This window comes from Microcebus murinus, chromosome 5, assembly GCF_040939455.1.
Source record: "Microcebus murinus isolate Inina chromosome 5, M.murinus_Inina_mat1.0, whole genome shotgun sequence".
NCBI lineage: Eukaryota > Metazoa > Chordata > Mammalia > Primates > Cheirogaleidae > Microcebus > Microcebus murinus.
Genome location: NC_134108.1, coordinates 89,704,731 through 89,732,668, shown reverse-complemented (window position 1 = coordinate 89,732,668; position 27,938 = coordinate 89,704,731). Strand labels below are relative to the sequence as shown.

At 36.6% G+C, this 27,938-nt stretch overlaps 1 protein-coding gene across 23 annotated transcripts in view; it reads right to left on the bottom strand.

Moving 5' to 3' along the window:
- Positions 1-27,938, bottom strand: part of DST (dystonin) — a 462,173-nt gene that overhangs the window by 227,903 nt on the left and 206,332 nt on the right. For 13 of the 23 annotated variants that reach the window (XM_076003259.1, XM_076003267.1, XM_076003264.1 and 10 more), the window contains 3 exons: positions 3,492-3,581; positions 2,850-2,948; positions 1,118-1,195 (listed from right to left, as the gene is read on the bottom strand). In XM_076003259.1, the coding sequence (XP_075859374.1) occupies positions 1,118-1,195; positions 2,850-2,948; positions 3,492-3,581 (267 nt within the window). The remainder of the gene's footprint in view (positions 1-1,117; positions 1,196-2,849; positions 2,949-3,491; positions 3,582-27,938) is intronic. The other 10 variants (XM_020287134.2, XM_076003266.1, XM_076003279.1 and 7 more) reach the window with 2 other exon arrangements.

The window sequence follows — 27,938 nt, the reverse complement described above, 5'->3', positions numbered from 1 at the left end:
TTTGATTTCTCACTGTTTTCAGTAATTTCCAACTCTTCTGCATCTTTCCCCTTTTTCTACTAATTGTAAAATTACTAATATTTTGACTTATGTCACCATAATACACAATGCCACCAGATCAAGATCCTATCCATGGCTGGGTGTGGTGGCTCACGCCTGTAATCCTAGCACTCTGGGAGGTCAAGGCAGGCAGATCGCTCGAGGTCAGGAGTTCAAAACCAGCCTGAGCAAGAGCGAGACCCCGTCTCTACTATAAATAGAAAGAAATTAATTGGCCAACTAATATATATATAGAAAAAATTAGCCGGGCATGGTGGTGCATGCCTGTAGTCCCAGCTACTCAGGAGGCTGAGGCAGGAGGATTGCTTGAGCCCAGGAGTTTGAGGCTGCTGTGAGCTAGGCTGATGCCATGGCACTCACTCTAGCCTGGGCAACAAAGTGAGACTCTGTCTCAAAAAAAAAAAAAGATCCTATCCCCAATATAGTGCTAATTCTTTTCCATGATTTCTCCTGAAACTTAGTCTCAAGCTAACTGGAGAGTATTGTCAGAAATGTTTTACTTTTTGTTAAAAAATGAAACACCCATAAGTTACCCAATACTATTTAGTTGTAAAAAATAAAATATTGTTTTATCACTACTAAGTACTAAAAATGTGCATACTAAGTTAAAAGTATTATATAAAATATTTTATAAAAATAAAGTGCTTTTATATACTAAGTATAAAAAATAAAGTATTGCTTCCCCACAACTAAGAACCATTCATGGGCATTCTTAGCATTCTGTTTCTACAAAAATGTCACTAAATTCCTAGGCAAATGCATTCCAACTCAAACAGAAGGAAAATCAGACGCAGAGTTAAAAATCTGAAAATCTCACGCAGAGTTATAGATGGAAATGTAGCCACTTATAATTCCTCTGGGCTTACACCTACTATTAACTTCCTTTTCTTGGAAGCAAAGGTTTAAAAACATTTTTAAATATTTACCTCACCAAAGCACAAGCTTAATGATTATAATTCACAGCCCAATTTAACCTTGTCATTCCCTGACATGTTTCTATATAGATATAGCTAATCACATATGTGCATAGGATTACAGTCTTTGAAAAACATCATACCTGGCGTCTTTTCAAATAGTCAAGTGCAATTTGTACATTCTGTAGTCTGTGAAAACGCATCCGACCTTTCTCTCTGGGCTAGAATAGAAAAATGCAGGTATAAAAAATACCATAGTTTCTGATACCACTGACCATGCTAATTTAAATATACTTTCTGCTCATCTTAATATATTAAAACAGTATTTACTATTTAGTAAGGCCATAAAATTCTTTAAAAAGTTTTTAATTTCTTTGCCTTACCTGGGATTGAATTTAAGTTATTAGGGATTTTTTCCAAACATGTTTTTATTTAAACACATATTACTACTTTATTCCAAATGTTTTATTTAAACAAAAGGAAAAAAGAAAATGTCATAGAACATACAGATTGTTTTATATTTGCTAATAGAACGATTCTGGCCTACAGTTATTTAGCTATGGAGGCACAAAAATAATTATATATCATTCCCTATTCTTAATAAACACTATTAGCAAGAAGGTTTTTTATAATTATATATGGCACGTTAATGAAAATGAGGTAAAGTAGCATGCAGTTAGTATAAAAATCACCAAGAAGGAGAAAGAGAAGGTTTACTTAGCCATGATAGAGGAAGATAGAAACGCAATCGAAACCATATAGTATATGTTCCTCTTTATTGACAAAATTGGACTCTACAATAATCAGAAAGGACTCTCTACTAGTTTACACTATTTGGGGATGGGCATGATTATTTTCTCAGTGTTAGGAAAAGTGACAAACTAGAATCACTTTCCTTAATGCTGTTTCCCTTAAGAAACGTCCTAAGTTAGCAGAAGGAAAACAAAAGGAAACAGGGCTGAGAAATGTTTAACAAAAATACAAGGAATGGAGTTGAAATTTAGCACATAACATCTTCCAAAGGGAAAAAAAAGAAAATGGACAGCTTAGCTTCTTAAATATGAATAAGTTGCTGAAGCCCAAGCGCCATAATAAGACAGACAGCACACCACAGAGGGAAAGTAAGTTTTCTATAACAAGGAGAAACGCTGTTGAAAAATTCACCCACCGGCTCCAACAAAAGCACAGTTTTCAATGAAATCGGGGGCACTAAGCATGTAGAAGACAAAATAAGGACATCTGCCTTGCAAAGGTGGGCTACAGTCAACTAAGTGTCACGGAGATTAAAAAGCTCTATGAGTTTTATCAGGACACTAGATTTTAAATCTTTCTCCCTTCTAAATACCATGAGATGTATTAAATAGGCAAAAAAAAAATGTCCATCATATACTTATTGCCAATAGGTATGATTTAAAGCAGAAACTTAAATACTAAATAAAATTTCCCTAAGTCCTTCAAAAAAAAAAAAAAGCAATAAATAGTTGTCATGTTTAAAATATCAATTCCAGAAGTGGAACAAATTTGCACAAAAATTAGCAAACTAGTTGTAAGATTTTCCCTATTTATATATAACATATATAAAATCATTTAGCTAAAATGCCATCCATAAAATTTATGCAAATATGTCCAATTACCATGCAGTGCACAGTAATGTATAAATGACTCCATTGTTTTCGCTCTCTGAAGATAAATTTAAAAAGAAAACATTTCCTTTGTCTGGTTTTTTGGTACACAGATATCTGCCTCACTGTGGGTTTTGGTCCTTTCTATAGTTTTCTCAAAAGGAGCCTGAACCTGGAAGTTACTTCTCTTGTCAGGTTAGCGCTCACCACACTGGAACGGCTAGGTTAGTCGAGTTACGGGGGCGACACCTACCCCCTTATCCTCATCCTCCACATCCTCATGCTGTTCATATTCGCATGCTTCTGTTGCACTCACCAATCGTAAGGTCTTCAAAAAATCCCGCTCCCTTGGCTAATGAATATAACAGACAGAAGATAGGACAGCAAAGACACAAGACAGACCAGAAATGAAAAGAAGAGCATGAACAGAACATAATGAAGGAGAACAGGTAACCAAGAAGGGGAGGTAATGTTCACAAAAAAAGGAAATGACACCTGAGGAATGGGTTAGACCATTTTTCAGAAAGCGACATTTACTTCCTTGCTAATTTGTGAGTCTTTTAATATGTGGTTGGTTAAATTATGCACCCAACTTCTGCTGAGCAAAAAAAAAAAAAAATTCCAAAGATATAAAAGAAGCAAGAACAAAAATAGTATTTTAATTATAGAACTGATTGATTACACGAAGTAATCAAAGCACTTCAATCTCTCAAATTCACATCATTTGAAATCTGAAAATGTTTAGGAATCTAACCAGAACTCTTTTCTCAGGCACAATTCACAGCTCAAAAGATGAATGTTGCAAAAATCTGAACAGTCTGTGTTGAAAACACACTGGTCCTATGCAGAAAAGATTGCATGTACTTCAAAATAAATTAAGAAATGTAAAACTTACCAAGGTATCTCCCGAAAGAACCTCTAAAAGAGAAATTAAATTGTGTCCATCCCTTAAGTCTTCATAGAGATCATTCACATGCTTTCGAACCTACAAAGAAAAAAAGCAAAACTTTTGGTTCTAGAACTCAGAATCATCCTTAATGTTCTTAAACACAAAAAGGAACAAATAGAAAACATTCTTCATATGGTATGCAGTCATACAGCTATTTTTTTATTTTTTACCCTCTTATTACTTAAAAACTCAACTTAAACTTAAAAACTAAAACAGTGAATTTCAGAGTAATAATTCAAAAAGACAATTAGAACTATTACAATTTTAACACACTGGAAATTTAGACTACTGTATGGGGTTACGATTGTTTTAATACAAGCCATGCCCTGATTTTATTCACGATTCTTGCTATAATAACCAGAGCTACTTTAACAAGAGGTTAAGGTTTTTACCCCCTAGTTCAGAGGTCCTCAAACTTTTTAAACAGGGGGCCAGTTCACTGTTCCTCAGACCATTGGAGGGCCGGACTATAGTTTAAAAAAAATTATGAACAAATTCCTATGCACACTGCACATATCTTATTTTGAAGTAAAAAAACAAACAGGCAGTAACACCCGCATGTGGCCCGCGGGCCGTAGTTTGAGAACGCCTGTTGGTCTACCTACTCTTTAACCCACAACAGGATCAAGTATACACTGACACACACTCCACATTTTAAAAATCCACAGACATAAGCTGGGTAAAAGGGTACATGAGACTCTACGTACTAGTTTTTGCCATTTCCTGTGAGCCTATAATTATTAAAAAAAAAAAGTTTAAAAAAATCTATACATGTCAGGTTAGAAGGCCTCTGTCCAAACCCTCCTCTGCACAACATAAATCTTCTTGTGGTGGAGGGTTTTCAAAACGAAATAACAGTAACACAAAATTAACACTCAACCTATAATAGCTTCCCCCATCCCAAAGGCCTGATTTAAGCCTGTGGTTTTAGAACTCAAACCACCAATGATTTCCTAAAAACTTTGTTCAGTCTGCCAAGTAGGGATAGCTCCTGTAACTGTTTGGCCCACTACAAGGTTTGTGCTCGACAGACAAATGTCAAAGCAGGTTATTAAGAAGGCTGCTCCACAGTGGGCTGGCCCATTTCCATTTTCTCACCTTGTAGGACTCTGGGCTGCTCCAAGGAAAGGAGCTAAAGAAGTGGTCCAGAAAGAGGCAGGAAACAGAAGCCCACCTACTTAACCCACAGCACAAGCCCTATATGCTCACCAGTCTTTGGAGTAAACTCCGAAGGTTTTATATGTATCAATCAAACTTCTTTGCACTTCTAAAATGTTGAGTGAATATACAGCACAAAGTAATAAAAAAAAAATCTAAAAGGATGATCAAAACTATCTGACTATACAACAACAATCAAGAAAAGGCCTAATGTAAACTAGAAGCAAATCTTACTTGGTAAGTCTGTCATTCCCAAAAAGCAGTTTAAATGCCATTAAACTTTATTACCTTAGTTAACTATATACACACACACACACACACACACACACACACACACACAGAGTCAACTTCTACATCCAGTGTTTTGGGACTTTTTACCTAAGTCACAAAAACTTTTAATATTCAATTGTTGATCTAGGCATCATTAGCCACAAATAATATAAGTACTGAACTTAGGCTCAATGGCTCTACCACAACAGTACCTACAAAATGGCCAACAAAACTGAAAGGGAGTCAAATTATTATACTTTTAACCAAATCTCCATCTTTACAAACTGATATATTTTTTTTAGCTGACCCTGACATTTTCAGTTCTGAACAAACTGATATTTTGATTTCCTTATTCTCAAGGAATATCAATTGAATTTCTGGTGTCACAAGATTATACCACAGTTTTAAAAAGTTCAAAAATACTTCATTTTTTTTAAAAAAAATTATAACATATTTTAGGCAATCCTTGTTTAGAAAATCTATAAATATCCAAATAGGTTACAAAGGAATTATCCATTCCATAAGAGTTTTAAATACTCTTATGGAGTACCATGAAATGACAATCCCCTCAAGTTCTCAATTATATTTCAGAGATAAACCAATTTTCAAGGATCTTTTCAGGAACATATATACTACATGTATGACATAAGTGCAGATAAGCACTTAGAGAAATGAGTACTAACACTGTAATTTTCTACTCACATATTAGAACACCAAGAATTTACACAATCCCATCCCAAGGCACAAGCTTGAATTCATAAGGCTAAGACTGACTTAAAAACAAGGCAGAAAAGCTAAGCTTGTGAATGTCACACACATTAACGCATCTAAATCCACAGGTACTTCTTAGTATATTTCCAGGGTAACCAGAAAGCAGCCTAACTCTAAAAGAGCCTGAACAAGAACACTAAGACATTATGTTTATATAAACAATATTATACAGCTCGTGATCCTCAGCCTGCTGCTTAATCTCTCAAAATAAATGACTTTATTGTGCAGGTCTGACATCCTCAGCACACAGAAGGGCAATGGAGTTCAGACACATGATCAGAATGGGGCCCTCCCAGGACAGTGACTAACACACAGTGCTGAGAACTCTATGCTCTCTGGTCCACTATGTCCACACCCTGCCAAACTCACATTTCACTCCATACTCCACTTCCTACGTCTTTCTCACTGCAGGACAGTTAACGATGGAGTGTGATTCTGAACACTTATTTCACAGGAAGGCAATTTCACAACTTGCCTTGACAGATTGAACCAAACCCTTTGCATCAGGGAAACTTTCCAAAACCAGCTATCATTTATTACCACCACATTTATGTGACAATAAATAAAAATTAAATTAGGCATGTTTAGAGGAGAATAATAATATTATGCCATGCAAAACCAAATTAGGAAAAGAGAAAATCTATGATAAGGGGGAAAGCATTAGGAGACCTGCATTTCAGTCCTGCTTCTGCCCCAGCCTCATGAACTTGAACCAACTGCCTAAAGTCACTAAATCTCAGTTTTCATATCTGTAAAATAAAAGTTTGAAAACAGAAGCCTTCTGATCCAATCTAGAGAACAAAAATTTTATGATCTCAAAATAAAATTATCATTCTTAAAAAAAATCAATGACCTATCAACTTAGAAAATGTGTAAAATGAAAAGCTACTGCTAAGACTTGTGGTTAAATATCTTAAGAACTTTAGAAAAAAATTCAGTAGACTAATTAACTCCTATAATTCCTGAAAAAATCCTTAGGCATTGGCTGTCATGTAATACTGCCTGCTTTTTCTGTCTCAGGTGATTAATCTGAGGGTCTACAGAAATAATGTCTATGGAAAATGTTCTATAAATATAAGATATTATCATCTATATCATTCTTTGAAAAGCAAATGTCACCATTAACAATAATAAACAAAAATATACACACCATGAGTTATTACTAGATACCTGATCCTGTGCTAAGTGCTTTATAATATTGGCTCAGTTTCCTCACCACAAACAAAATAATATAGAATGTTTGTCAAAAATTTAAAATCAACAATATGGGGAAGAGGTGGTAGTGAATGAACTGAGGGGGAAAAATGGGGTTCTAAATATCTGATCAAGTGAGCAATTCAAGGGAAAGAAAAGAAGAGAAAATAAACAGTTAAGCCTACATAAAAAAGCTTTTATTTTATTCCAAGTCTGAGTCATAGCCATTTGGCCTGGTAACCACCCTTCACAAATGACTGTACTAACTGCCAATAGTCTTAACCTTCCATTTTCAATTTTTAATAAAACATTCCTTCTTCTCTTTTTTTGGATATTTTCTCCCTGTGGGACAAAAAACTGTCATAATAAATAGTGCTAGAGGAAGTGACATGCAAAGTAAAAGCACTATGAGATATATTGGGATTAAATTATGTAACTTGCATTATATAACAAGGGTGAAACAGCATTTTCTGTATTTCATACAATTCTCGCAGAATTTTGCTTTTTTTAAATGTGTATACAGCACTGCACCTACAGTTTACCCCTAGGGGGAGCTAATCTTTTGCTTAAGACAATATGCTAATGAAGAAAAATAAATAGATTAGAAAACATTCTGTGAGCAAAATTCTAAACAAGGTACTCATGATGACATAGACAATATCTCAAATTTATTTTGGAGACTGAACAGAGTAGACTATGCCAGGTCTCTATTACCCAAATGGCTTAACTGATCAAAAATACTACACCAATAATTTCATTTTGTTAACGTATAATTGTTTTGGTTTTATGTAACCTAAACCAAATTCAACTTTGAAGAAAAGAGAATCATCATTTAGCTGTTTGCATCATGTTTAAACATTCTTTTTCACAAGTCTGGCATTGTAGTGGTTGATGTTTATCTATACAAATTCCACAAAAATTTTACTTCCCATATTTAAATATATTGCTTATCGTTTGGCTGCAGTTTCAATTCAGGCCACTAAATATTTATTGAGCATACGTCATATACCAGGGTATCCTTTAACGTCTAAGGACATAAAGATGAAGCCTTGAATCTGAAATGATAGAAATTTAGGGAGGACATTTCAGTATAAAGTGAATGCACTCAGAGCATGCTCAGGAAGCTATGAAGAGCTTTAATCTAGTTTGGGGTCCTCCCTGCAAAGAAGATGGGAATGTTCCAGGTGAAGGGAAGAGCAAGAACAAAGGAAAACGGCAAGGGCACACAAAACTGTATGTTCCAAGGGAGGAAACCAGTCGTGAAGTCAATGAAGTATGATGTGGAAGAAAAGGTCAGAAAGGTAGGCCAGGAGATATGGTGGGTTTTATATGCCAGGTTAAGAAGCTTGGACTTTTCCTAGGCAGAGAAAAACCATTAAAGGTTTTTAAACAGAATGTGGACATAATATCGCTGATCAATATAAAAGCATCCTTATAAACTATCATCTTAAACACAAATGACAGGTAAAGCTGAGGGCCCAATGTGTGCACAATAATGAAGGAAAGGTCCCTCAAGAAAAAGCAAACTATAGCAGACACTAAATCAATGAGCCCCGGGGAAAAATGCATGCATCCTTAGCACAGCAGCAGAGAGCAAAACAGCCACATAAAGGATACACAGTCCTCTCTTAAAGAAGTTCTACTTCTAAAGGATACAGTATTCTAGGAAACAATTAGCTATCTTTAGGAACATAAATAATGAAAGAAGGCTTGTCCCAAATGAATGCGCCTCACTGCCTTGCACTAAAGAGAGGGGGAACAGTCTGCTGTAGTGAAAACTATGAATTAAAATGTTTTCCAATGCAATTTTTCAGTTCAGGCAAATACGTTCATGAAAAATAAGCTGTCAGCTTCTCCTGGGATAGCTCCTTAGATGGCCTACTTGAAAAAAATAAAAGTAACATATGTATCAATATATTATTATGTCCATTATTGATAAGAAAATTGATGTGTTTAAAAAACACAGAAATGCTTTAAAACAATGTATTCCCTTAGGTAGCTATCTTATCTGAACATTTTTGTTTACTTCAAATTTATTTCAGTACTACTTCTTCAAGAATTGTTAAAGAAACTGAAGAATTTAGGTTCTACCTAACTTGTCATAAATTTTAAATTGGTGCAGGTAAGTATAATGGGGAAACATCCTTATTTAGTGCAGTGAAAAGATGGTCATGGTTTCTTTAGGTACTATGTTAAGTCAGCATTAAGGTCACACAATTCACCTGTTTATTTGTAAATTATAAAATAAAGATGTTTGATATACATCTTAAGGCACTAATGGATAAAATAAAGAAGAGATTTTAAAAAATCCATGTTGGCAGTAGGCAGAACAAATGATCTGTCTACTTCATATTGGACCAGATTAGTTCTTTGACAAACAATGTTTCTCTTTTAAGCTTTCAGGTTGACAATTTATAATCAATTAAAAAGCAACATCAAAAAATGTCTTTTCCAGTCTCTTACCACAAGATGGAATTATAGGAAGTTAAACAAAACAAAAGCATTTATATTTCTGATAAACACCTAAGATTTGAGGTATTTTAGTCACTGTTTCATCTAGGCATTTTTTTATATTCTCTTCTATATGGTTTCACAATAGTTTTAGCAACCTTTTAAAAAGACTATTTCAATTTTAAAAAATTTTTTATAAGTGTGTACATCCTCTATAACAACTTGTTTTGGGTTTGGTTATTCTGCTTTGGTTTGGGCTTGGGTCTTCTACCTTTCCTTCCAGCTCTTCCCTTTTATGAGCAGGAAAACAGATAAAAATCTAGTTTTTCTCACATTTTCCCCTCACCCTGCAGACCTTTCATCTCTTATATAGCTATACAGATCTTGGTACAGAACAATTATATTGTAACTATTAAATAAAAGGGAGAAATAAATTCAGGAATCAATATACTCTGCATGGTAGTATCTCTTCTGGTATCTGTCCAGTTTCTTAAAGTTAGTTTTATTAAAAAGTTGTGTTGCGAACTAGTGGTCCCCAACTGTTTTGGCACCAGGGACCGGTTTCAAGTAAGACAATTTTTCCATAGACTGGGGGAGGGGGTATGGCTTTGGGATAATTCAAGTGCATTACATTTATTGTGCAGTCAAACCATTTTGCAGCTGCTCCCCTGAGCTAGCCTCACCACCTCAGTTCCACCTCAGATCATCAGGCATTAGATTCTCAGAAAGAGTATGCAACCTAGATCCCTCACATGCGCATTTTACGGTAGGGTTCATGCCTCTATGGGAATCTAATGCCACTGCTGATCTGACAGGAGTTGGAGCTTACGCAATAATGCAAGAGATGGGGAGCAGCTGTAAATACAGATGAAGCTTCGCCCATGCTCGCTCATTTCCTTCTGTGAGGCCTCGTTCCTAACAGGCTATAGACGGGTACCAGTCCAGTCCATGGCCCAGGGGCTGGGGACCACAGTCCTAAACAATCCTCGTACCAAAAAAAGGCAAACAAATGAGCACTGGTTTGTAAAGGCATTAGCAGTGTCCATCCCATTTATGAGAAAGAGAAGAATGGCTAATAAATATTACTGTGCAGTCTTTTAAAAAGAGGGGGAGGTATTTTAAGTAAGACCAAGGATGTTTCTGTCTAGTATTCTGTCACTAAGGGTAAAACCAAGCAATGTTTGGCAGGAGAATATGCATATAACATTTTTAAAGTTTTTCAAATATCCTCCTACTTCATTTCTTATGTAAATCTTTCTTTAAACCATTTGTCATGTCAAAAAATCATGGTAAGTGCTACATTATCAAGACCAACTTTTAATAATAGCATAAGAAAAAGTGGAGGAACCAATCCATGGCATTGTTAAGCTCACCCCTTTCTTATTTCTCCCAATTTCGCTCAATTTGAGCACTACACACACACACAAAAAAAAAAAAAAAGGCTGGGAAAGCAGGGGTCATAATCACTCAACTAATGGGTAATTAATAAGCTACTCAATGAAACAAAATTTTGATATAAATGGACATCTGTGACCATAGCAATATAATAAGACAAATAATGACAATTAAGTAGAACGCTATAATAATAATTAAGTACTACACAGTTCATGTATCGTACGTCTTAAAAAATATACCTAGGTCTAACAGTGTGTTTACCACAGGTAGTCCATAACTACAGCATCACAGTTCTGCCCTTTACTATGGCCATTTTAAACAGACTCCACTATATTTTCAAATTCCAACTTTTACTAAAAACGTTTGGAAACAGAACTGTGAATATTTTTCAATAAAAATCACGTAGACGTTATTTTAAAGCATTTTTCATTAGTTTTAAGTTATATTCATGACCAAAATTTACAACTAGTTCAAAAAAAATGTGTATTTCTTCAATAAACACCCCCACTCAATGACTCTCTAGTAATGGTACACCAAATTCATACATCAGGTTCAAATTAATTATAACAAATTACAGAGAGATGCATTCAGGTAAATCCCCGTAGTTCTCTGAGAAGAAAGACAGCTCCTGGGATACAGCAACCTTTCAGTCATTTGCCTCTTAGTGCAAGGTGATTTTATCAGACCAACTCTCCTGTTTACATTCACCTACCCTCGGTTTCAAAGAAATCTTAGTCATAGTTGGCAGTCAGAGGGAATAACTTGTAGGGGAGAGGCACTGCAGTGTAGGGCATGGTATGATTCCAGATTAAAAGGCAGCCTGAGGACCCTGGGCAGCTGGTGAGTGGGGAAGAGTCCAGGAAAGTGGCAAATAAAAATTTCAACTACTTTGCAATTCTGATTAAAGTGCTGGTTGTGGCAACTTCCCTGAATACTTCTGAGCTGAATCATCTCTTTCGGGGCTTTTGTCAAATGAGCTGCAAGGTTGTCAATGCCTGAACTGTAACACAGTGATTCAACAATTAAATGGATCCTTGCCCCAAACAAGAATTGTTTTCTCTCCTCTGGCATTGTTTAAAACAATGACCTTTTACAACATAGTTGTTTATAGAAAAAAAAAAAAAATAGCTACAATCTCAGCACACACCCAAGTCAAGAAACCACATAAACTCTCACAGATTAACTTCCTCTACTTCCTGGATGGTGTCTAACATGGCTCTGTGTATCCTCAACCAGTTAGCCACTTGCTGGAATGGTTATAAATGAATCAGGCTATAGGCTCAGGAGGACACGGGGTCCTCATAAAGAGATGTGTGTGATAGGCAAATAATGAGAATCCAATGGTGGATACCACTCCAGGAAAGGTGAGCTGGTGAGTGCAGATATCTTCTGGTCATACCATTATGGGTACTTCCTGGTGTCCCTTTCAGAATTTTATTTGCCTGGGTGAGAAGACCACCATAAGGAGGCATGACACAAGTGGTTGCTTCATTTATTTTAAAGTTTCAAGGATTGAAAAACCTAGGGGTCTCTCAGCAGCAAGCTTTATAGTCTTAAGGCCTTTATGATGTTCTGATACTCTCTGACACTTTATATGCAAACCAATTCACTCTTCTTTAAACATAAGCCCATTTCCTCAAGTCCTTGCAAACAAACAACGGAGAACAACTGATTGCATCCTCTTCATTAACCTTTGAAGAAAACCAAGGATTATGATCAAGACAACTGTCACAGGGTAAGGAACGCCAAAGCTATTTTTAAAGACACCCCCAGATGATGAGATTGCACTGCCTCTGCTATGATCCACTCTGATGCTTCACACCTCTTCCCTGTCAAAGAGCATTTCCTTAAATTCAGACAACACTCCAGGTCTTCAGTACCAAGATTCATATTTTTCTAAAATAAAACCACTGAAAATTCTATCTGGGGTACTGATACATTCCCCAGATAAAACAGGTTTATTCTTTTAATTACTTAATTCTTTTTTAAATACTTAATAAAAAGTTCACAGATGCTCTATACACTTTTGTTAAACTCCAAATCTCTACAGTTGCAAAACTGCAAAACTCTGCAACTCCAAAATCTCTGCAACAGATACATACTTTTTGTAGGATTAAAACTTTCAAAGTGATCACTGTCTAAAAGACATTATATTTTTGTAAAATTTCCAGATTCCAGTCTGTTAGGTAGACAGCGAGGGATTCCAGGTCTCCTAGGGAAGAAAGTGGGTGCTGCTGTGGTTCACATCCCTCTGCAAATGGGCCTCCAGAGAGGCTCATAAGAGATCTGCATGTGCACAAAGACTCAGGTCATGTTATCTCCCAACTGTCTAATCAAAGGCCCCTATCCAGGCCCTCTCCTTAGGAATCCCATAAAATAACCAGGAAAGATTAACCACCAGAGAAGAGAAAAGATTAAAAGTACTCATCCATGCCCAGATAGAATTTTCATCTAATTTTCTGAGAGTAACTCCAAAAGATTACCTAGGAGACTTTATCTGTATACTAAGACAACCTTTGCTCACAGTGAAGTTCTATCCCTCACCTTCTGCTCACTTCCCTCAGAGCTGAGAGGAACTTTGCCCCAGACCATTATTCTTTGGGCTTATTCATTTCCCATAAAAATCATTTACTACCCCTTGAAAATTTCCCACAGCCCCCCACTTCCCCATCCCCTATGGCTGAGGGTATACAATCTTCAACCATCTGGCCCTTCTTAGAGTCTCCCATTTGCAGAACTCCCATGTCCATCCAGAGGTAAATAAATTTATATGCCTTTTTCTCCTATTAATCTGTCTATTGTTGGCATTTCAGCAAACCCTCAGAGAGGACAGAAGCAAAGATTCCCCTAAAACCCCTACACTCCACACGCATCTAAATTAGTCTGGTAAATGACTGGCAGGAAGATATCCAGATAAATCAAATTTCTAGATTTAATGATGAATCTTAAAAGAGAATGTTTTTTTAATAAAAAATATATATCTAGATCAATGGGACAGAATAGAGAGTCCAAAAACAGACACATACATTTATAGACAACCGGTTTTTGACAAAAGAACAAAGTCAATTCAGGGGGAAAAGGATAATCTTTTCAACAAATGATACCGCGAAATTAAGCATCCACATGCAAAAGCATTCGTTTGGATCTTTTCCACAAAATGGATCATAGACTTAGATGTAATGGCTGAAACTATACAACTGTTAGATAAAATCATGGCAGTGAATCTTTGTGACCTTTAGTCAGGCAAAAATTTCTTATATATGACACCAAAAGCATATGTGACAAAAGAAAACTGAATAATAAAGAGTGTTTAAACCCAGTTTAAAAATAGCCAAAGATATAAACAAAAATTTCACCAAAGAATGTATACAGATAGCCAATAAGTACATGAAAACGTGCTCAGCATTATTGGTCATCAGAGAAATAACAAATAAAAATTACAATAAGATAACACTTCACACCTACTAGGATAGCTAGAATCAGAGACAGACAATGACAAGTGTCAGCAAGAATGTAAAGAAACTGGAACACTTGCACATTGCTAGAGGAAATGTGAAATGATGCAACCACTTTGGAAAACAGTTTGGCAGTTTCTTAAAATGTTAGACTAGTTTGAGACCAGCCTGAGCAAGAGCAAGACCCTGTCTCTACTAAAAATAGAAAGAAATTAGCTGGACAACTAAAAATATATAGAAAAAATAGCCGGGCATGGTAGCCCATGCCTGTAGTCCCAACTACTTGGGAGGCTGAAGCAGAAGAATTGCTTGAGCCCAGGAGTTTGAGGTTGCTGTGAGCTAGGCTGATGCCACGGCACTCACTCTAGCCTGGGCAACAAGTGAGACTCTGTCTCAAAAAAAAAAAAAAAAGCTAAACTAAATTTACCATATAACTCGGAAATTTTACTCCTAGGTAAATACTCAAAAGAAATGAAAACATAAGTTTACACAAAGACTTGTACATTTATATTTAGAGCAGCATTGTCCGTAAAAATCAAAAAGTGGCAACAACCCAAATGTTCATCAACTGCTAAGTAGATAAACAAAACGTGATCTATCCACAGAATGGAATACTACCTGACAATAAAAATGAATGAAGATACATACTAAAACATAGATGAACCTCAAAAACATGCTAAGTGGAAGAAGTCAGACACAAAAGAACACATACTGTAAGATTCTATTTATGTGAAATACCCAGAAAAGACAAATCTATTGATACAAAAAGTTTATCAGTAGTAGCCTGGGAGTCGGGAAGCAAATGGGTACAAGTTTTCTTTTGGAGGTGATAGAAAAACTCTAAACTTAAACTATGTTAATGGCTGAACAATTCTATAAAGTTACTAAAAATTGTTCAATTATATGTGTAAAACATGAATTTTATAGTATGGGAAGTATATCTCAATAAAGCTATTTTTTAAAACTATTTTGGGCTGGGCCCAGTGACTTGCTTCTGTAATCCTAGTACTTTGGGAAGCTAAGGCAGAAGGATTGCTTGAGGCCAGGAGTTCGAGACCAGCTTGAGCAAGAGCGAGACCCTGTCTCTACTATAAATAGAAAGAAATTAATTGGCCAACTAATACATATATAGGAAAAATTAGCCGGGCATGGTGGCACATGCCTGTAGTCCCAGCTACTTGGGAGGCTGAGGCAGGAGGATTGCTTGAGCCCAGGAGTTTGAGGTTGCTGTGAGCTAGGCTGACGCCACGGCACTCACTCTAGCCTGGGCAACAAAGTGAGACTCTGTCTCAAAAAAAAAAAAAAAAGACCCCATTTCTACGAAAAATAGAAAAATTAGCCATGCATGGTGGTGCATGCCTGCAGTCCCAACTACTTGGAAGGCTGGGGCAGGAGGATTTCGTGAGCCCAGGAGTTTGAGGTTACAATGAGCTAAGATGACACTATCACACTCTACTCTGGGCGATAGAGTGAGATTCTGCCTCAAAAAAAAAAAAAACCATAAAAATAAAATTAAAAAATATTTTAATCACATTCCTTTTGAGAGCAATGTTTGCACAGAAGAAATGTTTATATCCATCACAATTCAATAAGAATTAATAACAGTGCCCAGAATATAGGACAGGACATTAGACTGTTCTGATATGGGTCAGGACATGCAACTGAAATACATTTAAAAGGATGAATGATTTATATGTATTGAAAAATTGTCCCAAAGATTATCAGTGAACAAATAAGCAAAAGGACTGATCCTAACACTAATAAATATGGAAAAGCTGTCAATCTAGATCACCATAAAACCTTTAATCTAGACCAAAAAGGAGGTAGATATTAAGAGAGCAAAAAGCAAATGGAAAAGTCATGTGTAAAAGGTTGCCCAAGTGATCCAGTTAGGAAACAGATCTAATGTGAGTGACAGAGGAAATATTTCCTCAGCTTTACATCAGCATAGACTGCAACCTCAACACTTACTTACTGAACTCTTACTTAAAGTGACATTTGCAATGACTATCACTCATGGCCACACCTTGACTCAAAGACAATTATCACAGAAATAAAATTTTACCTAAGTAGTAAAGCAATATACTGAACTGGCCTTTTCAAATACCATTTGGTTAAATATATCAAAAAGGCAAGCTCGTTCAGAAAAGTAGCTGTGGTAGAAAGTTACTTTCATAGAACCATAACTAGTTTTGCATACAGGAAAGAAAACCATCTTCATAAATGATTCAGGGGAAACATATAAGGCCATTCCTTCTTTACCATTAAAGTGAATATACACAAAACTTACCCTTAGACAGGGGTCAGAAAACTTTTTTTTTATAAAAGGTCAGATATTAAACATCTTGGGCTTTGAGGACCGTAAAATATAATAATGCATAAATGAATAAATGTGGCTGAGTTTAATACAATTTTATTTATGAACACTGAATTTTGGATTTCATATACTTTTCATGTGTCACAAAATAGTTTTCTTTTGATTGGTGTCCAGTTATTTAAAAATGTAAAAAAATACACTTAGCTCACAGACTGCACCAAAATACAAACTATGACTAGATGTGGCCCACAAGCCACAGTTGGGAGAGCCCTGCCCCAAGACTCCTTGGCTAAAATGCAAATACCCTTAGGAGGAGTAGCACATTAGTCATTATCAGTCCTTAACTCCTTTAAAGGGGATGAATTATACAATTTTGCCTTCCTTGCTGTGGCAAATTAAGAACGGAAAAGACTAAGTTTTTACAAAATAGCATTATCTTGTTCTTTTCTGATAGTAAAAGTAATACATGTTCTTTGTAGAAAAAAGTGGTTAAAACTAAATGAATTATCCTACAATGCAGGAGGGAGAAACCCTGTAAAGGTTAAGTATATAGGTAAATAGTGCAACATGTACAAAGGTAGGGAGGTGAAAGGTAGAAGATAATACAAATAGAGTTGAGATCATAATGTAGATTATGATCTAGCTCTAATTCTATTAAGAACTCTTGCCTTTGTTCTTATTGTATAACTCTGAATACCTGGCAAACTTTCCTTCAACTCATTTCCTGTCTTCAACTCAATAGTCTTAATAATTTCAAATGTAAAAACTGAAAGAGAACATGATAAAGAAAATCACGATTAAAAAAATCTTATCACATGAGAATAAAATAAAGGAAATGGAACTATATGATTGACAAATAAAAAACAAGTGGTGGGGTGGGAGACAAAATAGTTTCTTCTGATATTTAAGAGCCGTCATACATGTCATGTATCATTCTAGGCAGCTGCCCAAGGTAAGTGGGTGCAAGTTATAGTAAGCAAATTTTAGACAATGAAAGAAATAACTCAGTTACAATTCAAGTGAAGCAAAAGGATAAGTTGTCCATAAATTAGAAAATCAATGACCCATTAAAAAGGGCTGTGAGAAAACATTGCTGCAATAACCACCAAATTAACTAGATCTAATCCAAATCTGTAATTCAAATTATAGAAAATTAATTAAATTTGCTTAAAAGCAGTCACTTCAAAACTCTCCTTCAGGATTTCCCAAAGGGATATTAATAAATATTCTTCAATAAAAGGAATCCAAGAGCAAGTGAATTTGGGAAACAATAGATTAAACACGGTTTTTCACTACAGAATTTTTTGTTCTTTAATATGGTAATGTGTACTATAAATCTCTTCAACCAGAAATGCTACTTTCCAAACCCTTTTGGTAAAGGAAACCTTTTCCCCCCTAGGGCATCTCACAATATTGGTGTCTCTGGGAATCTGATTTTAGAAATGCTGTTCCTCTTAGAAAAAAAAAAAATCTTGTCAACTCTAGAAAATGAATTTTAAAATTCAGCAAGAATGTATTAATCAGAAATTAAATTTGAATTATATTTAACAACCTGGAAGAAACATTAAAGTTATTCTACTATCAACACTTCTCAGTAAAATCAAAGTGTCTATAAATGTGGTTTCTTAAGTTTTTTAGATTTATGTAAAATTAAAGTTAAATGCTTAAAATAATTGGGAACAATAACAAATCATGAGGTAAAAGAAAGGACAGTATTAAAACATTAACTCAGACAACATATCTATAGGAAACATCTCTACTTCTAGAACATTTAGAAACACCTATGCTATGTTCTAATATAATTGCACCTAAAAGATGGAATTTTTGCACTATTCTTCAATAATTCAACAGGTACCGTGTTTCCGCGAAAATAAGACCTACCCATAAAATAAGCCCTAGCAGGATTTCTAAGCATTTGCACAATACAAGCCCTACCCCGAAAATAAGACCTAGTGATGGGCGTGGCTACGCAGCGCATCTGCACAACTCATGCATTTTGTCGCAGAGCAGTAAAGATGAGCAGCCCTTCTCATCTGCCCCATGAGAGCTCTATTGCTCCACATGAGAGATTGGGGTCAATGGTTCTAATGGAAATAGAGTCACAAGAAATTCAGGATGGAATTCAGGGTTTGGAGAGTTATGATGATGTTCCAGAAGAAGACGACTTAGCTATATTTGAATAAATGTAGATTGTTGTGCCATACTTAAAAAAAAAAATAACACATTCCCCTGAAAATAAGCCCTAGGGAGTCTTCTTGAGGAAAAATAAATATAAGACCCTCTCTTATTTTCGGGGAAACACGGGAGAACTACTGAATCTCCAATACTTTTGGACATTTGTGGGCTTTTGGGGTTTTTGTTTAAAAAAAAAAATACTGGAAAGCTGCTAATGCTCTTGTAGAAAACCTAAATGCCAGTCTCTGCTCAGACAGGGGGTTGAAATGCTATGTTGTAGCCGTGGCTCTACTGGGCTATTACTCTGAGTTATCTTATCTATGCTAAACTCAACCAGTGATATCATGGCTCATAAATAATCCAAACAGTCCACTGCCATGCACTCACACCATCTCACCTCCCACTGTCATATCCATGCAAGGGGAGAGAAAAGGTGTTACAGTGGTTCTTGGCCAGACCATGAAAACATATTCCTTATTTAGCGGGCACTATTTAACTGGCATTCATTACTGTGATATTATTATAAAACCACTACAGCTGCACATTATGGCAGTCTCCTCTTTTCAATACATAGCCAATATTATATTCAAATCCATAAAAAAGCAAACATGAGGATCACAACTGCCACTGTTACGGAAGAGGACAAATTGGAAGCTCTTGGAGATGACATTAAAGGTCTATAGAAATAAAGATATTTAACAGCCTATTTTATACATGCACACACATTCCACACACATACACATCCTCTCTCTGACTATATTAACAAGCCTTGTGGTCAAAGCTTTATACGTACTATTTCATTTACTCTCTATCATAACTGTCGTAAGAAGGCACTATTCTTATCTCTGTTTCACAGATGAGAAAACTAAGGCTTAAGAAGGTTCAAGGTCACACTACTAGCAAATAGTCGAGGAGAGATGTGAATCCAAGCAGCTCTGTCTTGCCCACAGCCTGTGCTCTTAACTACCACATTGTGCCACCTACCCTGGGTTACAAAGTACAATGAGGGAAGATGACAACTAAACCAGAGTCCAGGCATGACTAGTTTATTTCCATGTTGGCCTTCCTATGCACAGTTGACTTTTCTTCTTGAATCTATTTGAAATTCCACCGGAGATTTATTTTCCAGGGGGATGGCTAAAGATCTCTATCATTCACAGACTATGGCTCTATCACTCACAGACTGCGGTGAACTGGGTTCCCGTCAGTCTTTCTTCCTGAACCTTACTGAAATCAGCTGCTCTGGGAGTCCAAAAAGGAAACATGAACACTTTAGAAAAGAGAGTGCCTCAGAAGGACACACACATGCCCTGTACTACTTGGACAAGAGGGTGATTCTAAGGAATGGACAAAGAAATGGAGTTAGGTGGTTTGAAACTTAAATTTATTTGGGGATGAGGGGAGGGGACTACTCTTTCTCCTTTAGCGTACAGCTCCTTGATGTCAGGACTTAAGCTCTTAACATCTGCAAAATAGGATGTGCATTAAATAAGACCTACTGGGCCAGCCTGAGAACAAGACCAGTATTATAATGAATTTCACCCATTTAGGGAAATGCAATCTAAGGCCTCTAAAAATGACTTATAGAAGTTCCCATTTATATATCAAGGACTCTGTACATATGTAGCAGCAAAACCCAGCCTTATACTGAATGCCATGGTCTCCCTCCATTTTACTTGAAACCTAGTGGTATAATTTCAAAAGAGGTTTTTTTTTCTTTAAATCACAAACGAGAGTATTTGAAAAATTATTTTTAAAAAACCTTTAAGCAAACAACAGTGTCAGATTATGTTAGCACTGTACATCCACAGCACAGTTCCATCAGGCATGAATTTCAGCATTTTTAGAAATAGGCAAGAGGTTTCTCATATTTAAAAGCTTCCTTTTGAAGTCAGTGCTCTTTTCCTTTTTTCATAACACAGAAATTTCTTCTATACAAGTAGTCTCTGGATTACAGATAAGGTACGTTCCTGAGAGCGTCTTTAGGTCGGATTTGTATGTAACTTAGATTCCTGATGAACAGCGCATATATGGTAATAATAATAACAATAACAGTACTATAATGGCTTATATGTGGTAATAATAATACAGTATAATACTATAATAATAATAATACCTCTGTACTGCAACAATAAGTTACAGGAATTCTTGTGCTCTTTCTTTTAATTCCTAGGCTAATAGGAATGTTATGCTTATTCCAACTAACCAACTCAATAATAACCTTTCCACTTCAATAATTAATCCACTATGCTGCTTAGTAATAATTGATGCTTTCTTGGGAGCACTGCCTTTCATACATTCCATTATTCTCACTTTATCCTTTATAATTGTTCCAATAGTCCAGCAACCGAAGCCTAATGCTTTCCCAGTGAATGATGGTGTCTGGCCTTTCTCCAAATAATTATTAAGTATTTCTACTTTCATTTCCGTTGTAATCACCTTTCTCTTCGCTGCAGGCTCACTAGACTGCAAGCTCACTTGGAGGCATGGTTATAAGGGTAAACACGGACTCACAAAATTGAATAAAAAAGTTAAGACGAAAGTGATGTTGGCTGGGTGTGGTGGCTCACGCCTGTAATCCTAGCACTCTGGGAGGCCAAGGCAGGCGGATTGCTCAAGGTTGCGAGTTGAAAACCAGCCTGAGCAAGAGCCAGACCCCGTCTCTACTAAAAATAGAAAGAAATTAATTGACCAACTAAAAATATATATATAAAATATTAGCAGGGCATGGTGGCACATGCCTGTAGTCCCAGCTACTTGGGAGGCTGAGGCAGGAGGATCACTTGAGCCCAGGAGTTTGAGGTTGCTATGAGTTAGGCTGACGCCACGGCACTCGCTCTAGTCTGGGCAAGAAAGTGAGACTGTCTCAAAAAATAAAAATAAAAAATAAATGAAAGTGATGCTGTTTGTAAGCGACCACACGAACAATGAGACTCGCCGCTAGTGCAAAGATGCAGCACCAAAGAACCACTTGCGCCATGTGGTTTGTTTACATGTCCAAAAAAAAACTAATCCCCAAATTAATAATTTGATTTAATTAATTTAACTCCTCTTATGGGGAGCCTTGGGAGCCCATTCCTAAGTAAAGAATGTCGTAAGTAACCTGGGGACTGCCTGTATTATATTAAGATCAAATGACTCTATTCGTTTCCAAACTCCTCAGCAAGTCCAAAGGACCCACTGCTAAATCTGACACCCTGACCACTTTCATCATCAAATTCCCTCCCTGGAGACCACAACCTTCTACCTCTCTGATTACAGGCTTCAAATCTCCTCTGCTACTTGCCTTCCTCTCTCAGTCCCTTTTAAAACTAGTTTCTAAATTCTCCCTCAGGTTTTCAATACGGCAAACCCTGACTAGAGCCTGGAAATGGGGTTTTACATGTGATTCTGTGGAAAGGAAATATCTTAGACCCTCAAAGAAACCTGACTACATCTGCAGTAAGACTGCAGAGAATATAATAATTGTATTACTTTATTATTAGAGAATTTCCAAGTGAGAAGAATCTAGTTCTAGCCAATGCTCTTCTAAATTCTGAACTGATAGAAGTAACAGTGGCTAACTATGGCAAAGCTAATTAGTAACCTTGGACAAATAATTTAATCTCACCTATGAATATGAGTAAACTTCCTACTACCCAGCCACAAATGGAGAACCTGATTTATGTAGTGGACAGAACAGGGAAAGGGATCAGAAGAATGAATCCTAAGTTTGGCCCCACTGGTCATGACCTGTTGGACTTGGGGCCTCAGTTTCCATACCTATAATGAAATAGGTCTTTTCAACTTTAAAAGAAGAAAGCCACCATAAATTTATTTTTCCTGCAGACAGTTATCTTACTCCTACCAAAGTGACCTTTTTACTTCCCCATGATAGTAGTTCTGTATTATAAACAAGTAGGGAAAAAACATTTTATTTGGCTTCACATTCATTCATTAGGCAACAAATTCCTTATTATGGTCTGAGAAAAACTGCTGTGTGTCAGACAAAATGCTAGGTGCTGGGGATGCATTGTTTAATAAAGCAGACATACTCCTATCCTCATGTAGCTGAGAGTCTAGTATTAAATAGCAAGCCAAGTCGTCTGCTTTAATCTTCCTACTAAAGAATGCATATACTTCTGATGTGAAGGTCTGTGCAACATGATTTAGAATATGCTGGCACCACTGACAAATTGTAAGTTTTTCTTCTTTGAAAATGCCCAGTTATTACCTTTCTCCAGCTAAAACAATGACCTTCAGGAATGCTGCTTGACTTCTTTGTATACTTTTATCTATATCTCTAAACTCCTCCAAAGTATATTGATTACAGAAGAATGCAAATAGAAACTTATAGCCACATAAAGAGGACAAGTCACACCAGCAAAGTATATGAGGAAACACTGAGAGAAATTAGAACTGAGCAAAGAGGTAATGTGTCCTAGCATATTGCTTTTTTTTTCCTACTTCTCTCTCTTCATTTCTTCTGTCTTCATATGATATGGTCCTTCTTCTGTAGAGCCAGAAGGACCAAGGACCAAATCTCAGCTCTTCTACATACTAGCTACTTCATGTGGGGCAAATAACTTATCTTCCCTGATCCTCAATTTCCTCACTGTCCTCACTGTCAAAATAAGGATTAAATCAAATAATATATACAATGGATATATACAATATACAATTATATACAATACAATATACAATAATATATACAATGGATCTAGTGCAGGGTCTGGCACATAGTAAGCACTCAATAAATAATATTGATAGTGGTAGTAGTAATAAGGATAATAATGAATAAAGAAGTCAAGAAGAAGAAAAATTATAATCAACCACATGATAGAACTAAAGTTATTTGGTGAAATTAGAATAAAATTTTGATGCTCTTAACTTGAAAAGACAGCTCACAATTTTATCAACAAACACTAAAATCTCTTATAATTGCTTAAATTACCCTCATAGAAAAAAAAGAATGTGCCTTGTCATAAAATAACTTTAAGTTCAAAATATATTTTTTATTAATGAATCTTCCATGCTATATGTTAATAAATAAACTCTTGTTCCATAGTCTTCAAAAATGTCAATATCATAAAGCCTGCAAAAAGGCTATAAAACTGTTCCCAATTAAAACAGTTCAAAAAGACATGACAACTACATGCAATACTTGATCCAAAAACTGGATCCTGCCCAGAGGGCAGGGTTGGGGGTAGGGATTGCTGCAAATGCTCAACCAAAAAAACTGGAATATGGACATTTAAGTACTTAAGTACTGTACCATTGTAAATTTATGAAGCTGTTAAATCTGCTGTTCTAAAAGAGAATATCCCTGTTCTTAGGAAATAAATACTGACATATTAGGGGTAAGGGACCATATTGTATATAACTTACCCTTCAATGGTTCAGATGAAAAGGTATACATGCACATGCGTGTGCGCACACACACTCAGAATGTGGGGAGAATGACAATGCAAACAGGGTAAAATGCTAACAAGAGTTCAATCTGACCAAAACATTCCCAGTACTATTTTTATTTTTGCGGATTGTTAAAGTTTAAAATGATTTCTAAACATATAGCTTAAAAACATAAAAATAAATCTCTGGTATATCCCTGATAATTTGTACTTCACACATGTCATCTATAAGAGTCATCTGATTATATAATCTTGCTCTTGTAAAGTATCTTAGACATCACCTAGTTCGCCCTCCTACCTATGCACGAATCATTTCTATTCCATCTTTGATACATTGTAACTCAATCTGCACACAATTTTGGTGGAAATTCAGTGATGGCTAGGGAATGCCCTATTCCATGAAGCTGCTGGTGAGGGTTTCATGTCACATTCAGCCAGTTGTAACTGTTCACACATGTCATACGTAGGCTGAATGGTGGCCCCAAAGATATTAAGTCCTAATCCCTGGAAACTGTGAACGTTACCTTACTTGAAAAGGGATCTTTGTAGAGATGATTAAATTAAGGATCTTGTGATGTGGAGATTATCCTGAAGTAGGCCAGTGGGTCCTAAATCCAAACACGTGTTCTTATAAAAGAGAGGCAGAGGGAAGTTTGACCCACAGAGAACAGGAGGAGGCAATGTGACCACATAGGCAGAGAATGGAATGGTGTGGCCCTAAGTAAAGGAATGCCAGCTGCCACTGGAAGCTGGAAGAGGCAAGGAATAGATTCCCCCTGCAGCCTCTGGGGGGAACATGGCCTTGCCGACACCTTGATCTCAGCCCAGGGAAAATGATTTCAGTCTTCTACCTCCACAACTGTGAGAAAATACATTTCTCTTGGTTATAAATCACCGAGTTTGTGTCATTTGTCACAGCAGTCATAGGAAACTAATACCACAGTCCCTCAGTATCCATTGGAAATTGGTTCCAAGACTCCCCAAGGATACAAAAATCTACAGATGTTCAAGTCCCTAACATGAAATGGTGCTGTATTTACATAAAGGGTATTCTTCCCATCTGCAGATCTGATAAGCATGCCTTCTCTGACTTCATCCAAGTATCTGCTGCTACAAAGCAGAGGGAAGAACTAAGAGAGTTTCCTAGGCTAAGCCAGCAGTCACCTCCCTGTAGGTGCACTCATTCAACAAGCACTTTGAGCTCTCTTTATGTGAAGACACAGTTATATCACAGAATTCACAATATAGCTACATTTAGTCCCTTAATGGCAGTATATGAAAAGCAGGGTTCTTCCTAAAATGTCAGTATGTTACTCTTATCCTCAAAAACTTCCAACAGCATCCTTAGCTAACCGATCACATCTGTTTCTCATCTGGCTTCACCTTTTCCTCCTTACCTTAATCTCCTTCCAGCAAGATCTAGCAGTCTAGCACACCAGGGTCCCTGTGCTCCCTGCCCTCCCCCTCCCCTGCGCCTGCCCTAATGGACCCTAAATATCAGAGCTGCCCCAAATCTCCAAGCTCTGACCTCTTAAAACCTATGTTTGCCCACTCATTCTGGCACTTATCGTATGCTGCCTGGCATGACTGTTTAATGGTTTCACACATATGTATTTTACATCACCAACAAAATGGCAAGCTGCAATGAAACAGAGAACTTCCTAAACTATATTTCAAATACAGCCCTACTTATACAAGAAGTTCAATATATAGCCCTGTTAAAAGTAAGCATAGTGTTATTCTGGATTTTTGTTTTTATTGATTGAGGAATCTATCACCAAGAAATCATTTATTCTTCATGACAAAAGACATTCAGAACTTCTTAATCCCGATGTACTATTTGTCTACAAGAAACCATTTCACACTTTTTCCATGTATCGCTTACAAGTCTGAAAATGTCAACTGTTTTTTCACTTTTATAAAAACCTGATGTGTGAGATTTGCTCCTAAATTCTATGCTTTGGGTCTCTAACCACACATTTCTCCAAAAACCATTCAACCTTTCCTTGACTGTATACACTATTGTCAGCACTATATTACAGCAGAAATAACTTTAATGCCAATTCCTGTTTATAAAGGAATCAGACAGTCAACTTGTCAAGTTCAGCTTCCCCCCTGCCTTTACTCATAATGACCTAACTCTAAATTTATCCTTAAGAATTAAGTGTAGTAGACACCACAAAGAATCTGGAGTCAGGTAGATGAGGGTGTAATTTTCACTTTCTCCTTAGACTTCTGTCCAGCCTATGGGAAACAAATTGACCTCTAGTAACCTGATTTTCCAGACCAGTCCTGAGAATTCCTAGCTGTATGATCTTGGGAAACTACAGAATCTCTCTGTGCATCAGTTTCATCATCTGTAACACAAGGATAATAACAGTCAGGACCTGTCCATAGGGATCGTTGTAAGAATTAAACATATTAAGGCACAAAAATGACAGATACTGGGCACAGGGTTAGCTCTCAACCAATATTAGCTGCTTTAGTTCTTAATATTGATAATAATATTGTAAAGTACTGAGCACGCTAAGTAGGGGATCAACAAGAGATAATTACTATTATTTTCTAAACCATATTATAATACTTATTTGGCTATGCCAAATGGAACTGATGGTTATTTACATTATTTATCCATTTACCCATGGCAAGGGGTTCTCAAAGTATGGCCCCAGCTCAGCAGCATCAGCATTTTGTTAGAAATACAAACTCCTGGAACTTGTTAGAAATGCCAATTTTCAGGCCCTTCCCCAGACCTAGTGAACCAGAAGCTCTTTGGGTGGGGCCCAGCAATCTTAACAAGCCCTCCAAGCCAGTCTGATACAGCTAATTGTATTAGGAACCACTGATATAAATCTAAGGTCTTGAAAAAGATATCTTATTTGCAGATTCTAAGAACCAAAAACACCGTACTCTAATAAGCAATATTTTTCATTAGCCCTTTATAAAGTCAATGCTACAAAAATTCACCTATCTCATCTGTGCCCACAGATGTAAAATTACTCAATAACTTTTCAGTGGTCAAGAACACAAAGCAGGCCAGGCGTGGTGGCTCACGCCTGTAATCCTAGAGCTCTGGAAGGCCAAGGCGAAAGGATCGCTCAAGGTCAGGTGTTCAAAACCAGCCTGAGCAAGAGCAAGATCCTGTCCCTACTAAAAATGGAAAGAAATTAACTGGCCAACTAAAAATATATATGGAAAAAATTAGCCAGGCATGGTGGTGCATGCCTGTAGTCCCAGCTACGTGGGAGGATGAGGCAGAAGGATCACTTGAGCCCAGGAGTTTGAGGTTGCTGTGAGCTAGGCTGACGCCATGGGACTCTAGCCCAGTAAACAGAGTGAGACTCTGTCTCAAAAAAAAAAAAAAAGAACACAAAGAAGAGACTTTTTTCTACCCTCTGAAAGATATTACTGTGTTCTCAGCTTGGGGATTTACATTTCCTTCTAGCCACCAAATCAGAAAGGATAGTGCGATTGATTCAATGGAGTCACAAAGTCACTGACTTTACTATGTGGGCAAAGGACATCTATACCATGAGTAAATTAAGCTTTCCAAAGACATGATGGAACAGACATAAAAATGTGATAGTCAAATGGGTGTCTCCTATGTAGTAACCATGGAGGTGACTAACAAACAGGGTGTGGTCCAACATTGGTATCCAGGGCCTCTTCCTCTCCAAATGCATTTGTGTATCAATAAATTAAAATTTAGAAAAAAGAAAAAAAATTAGTCCAAATATCCCATTACATAATGTTAAGGAATAAATGTATAATATAGCTGATCTTTGTTTAAGACTATATTTCCATTATAAATTGCCAA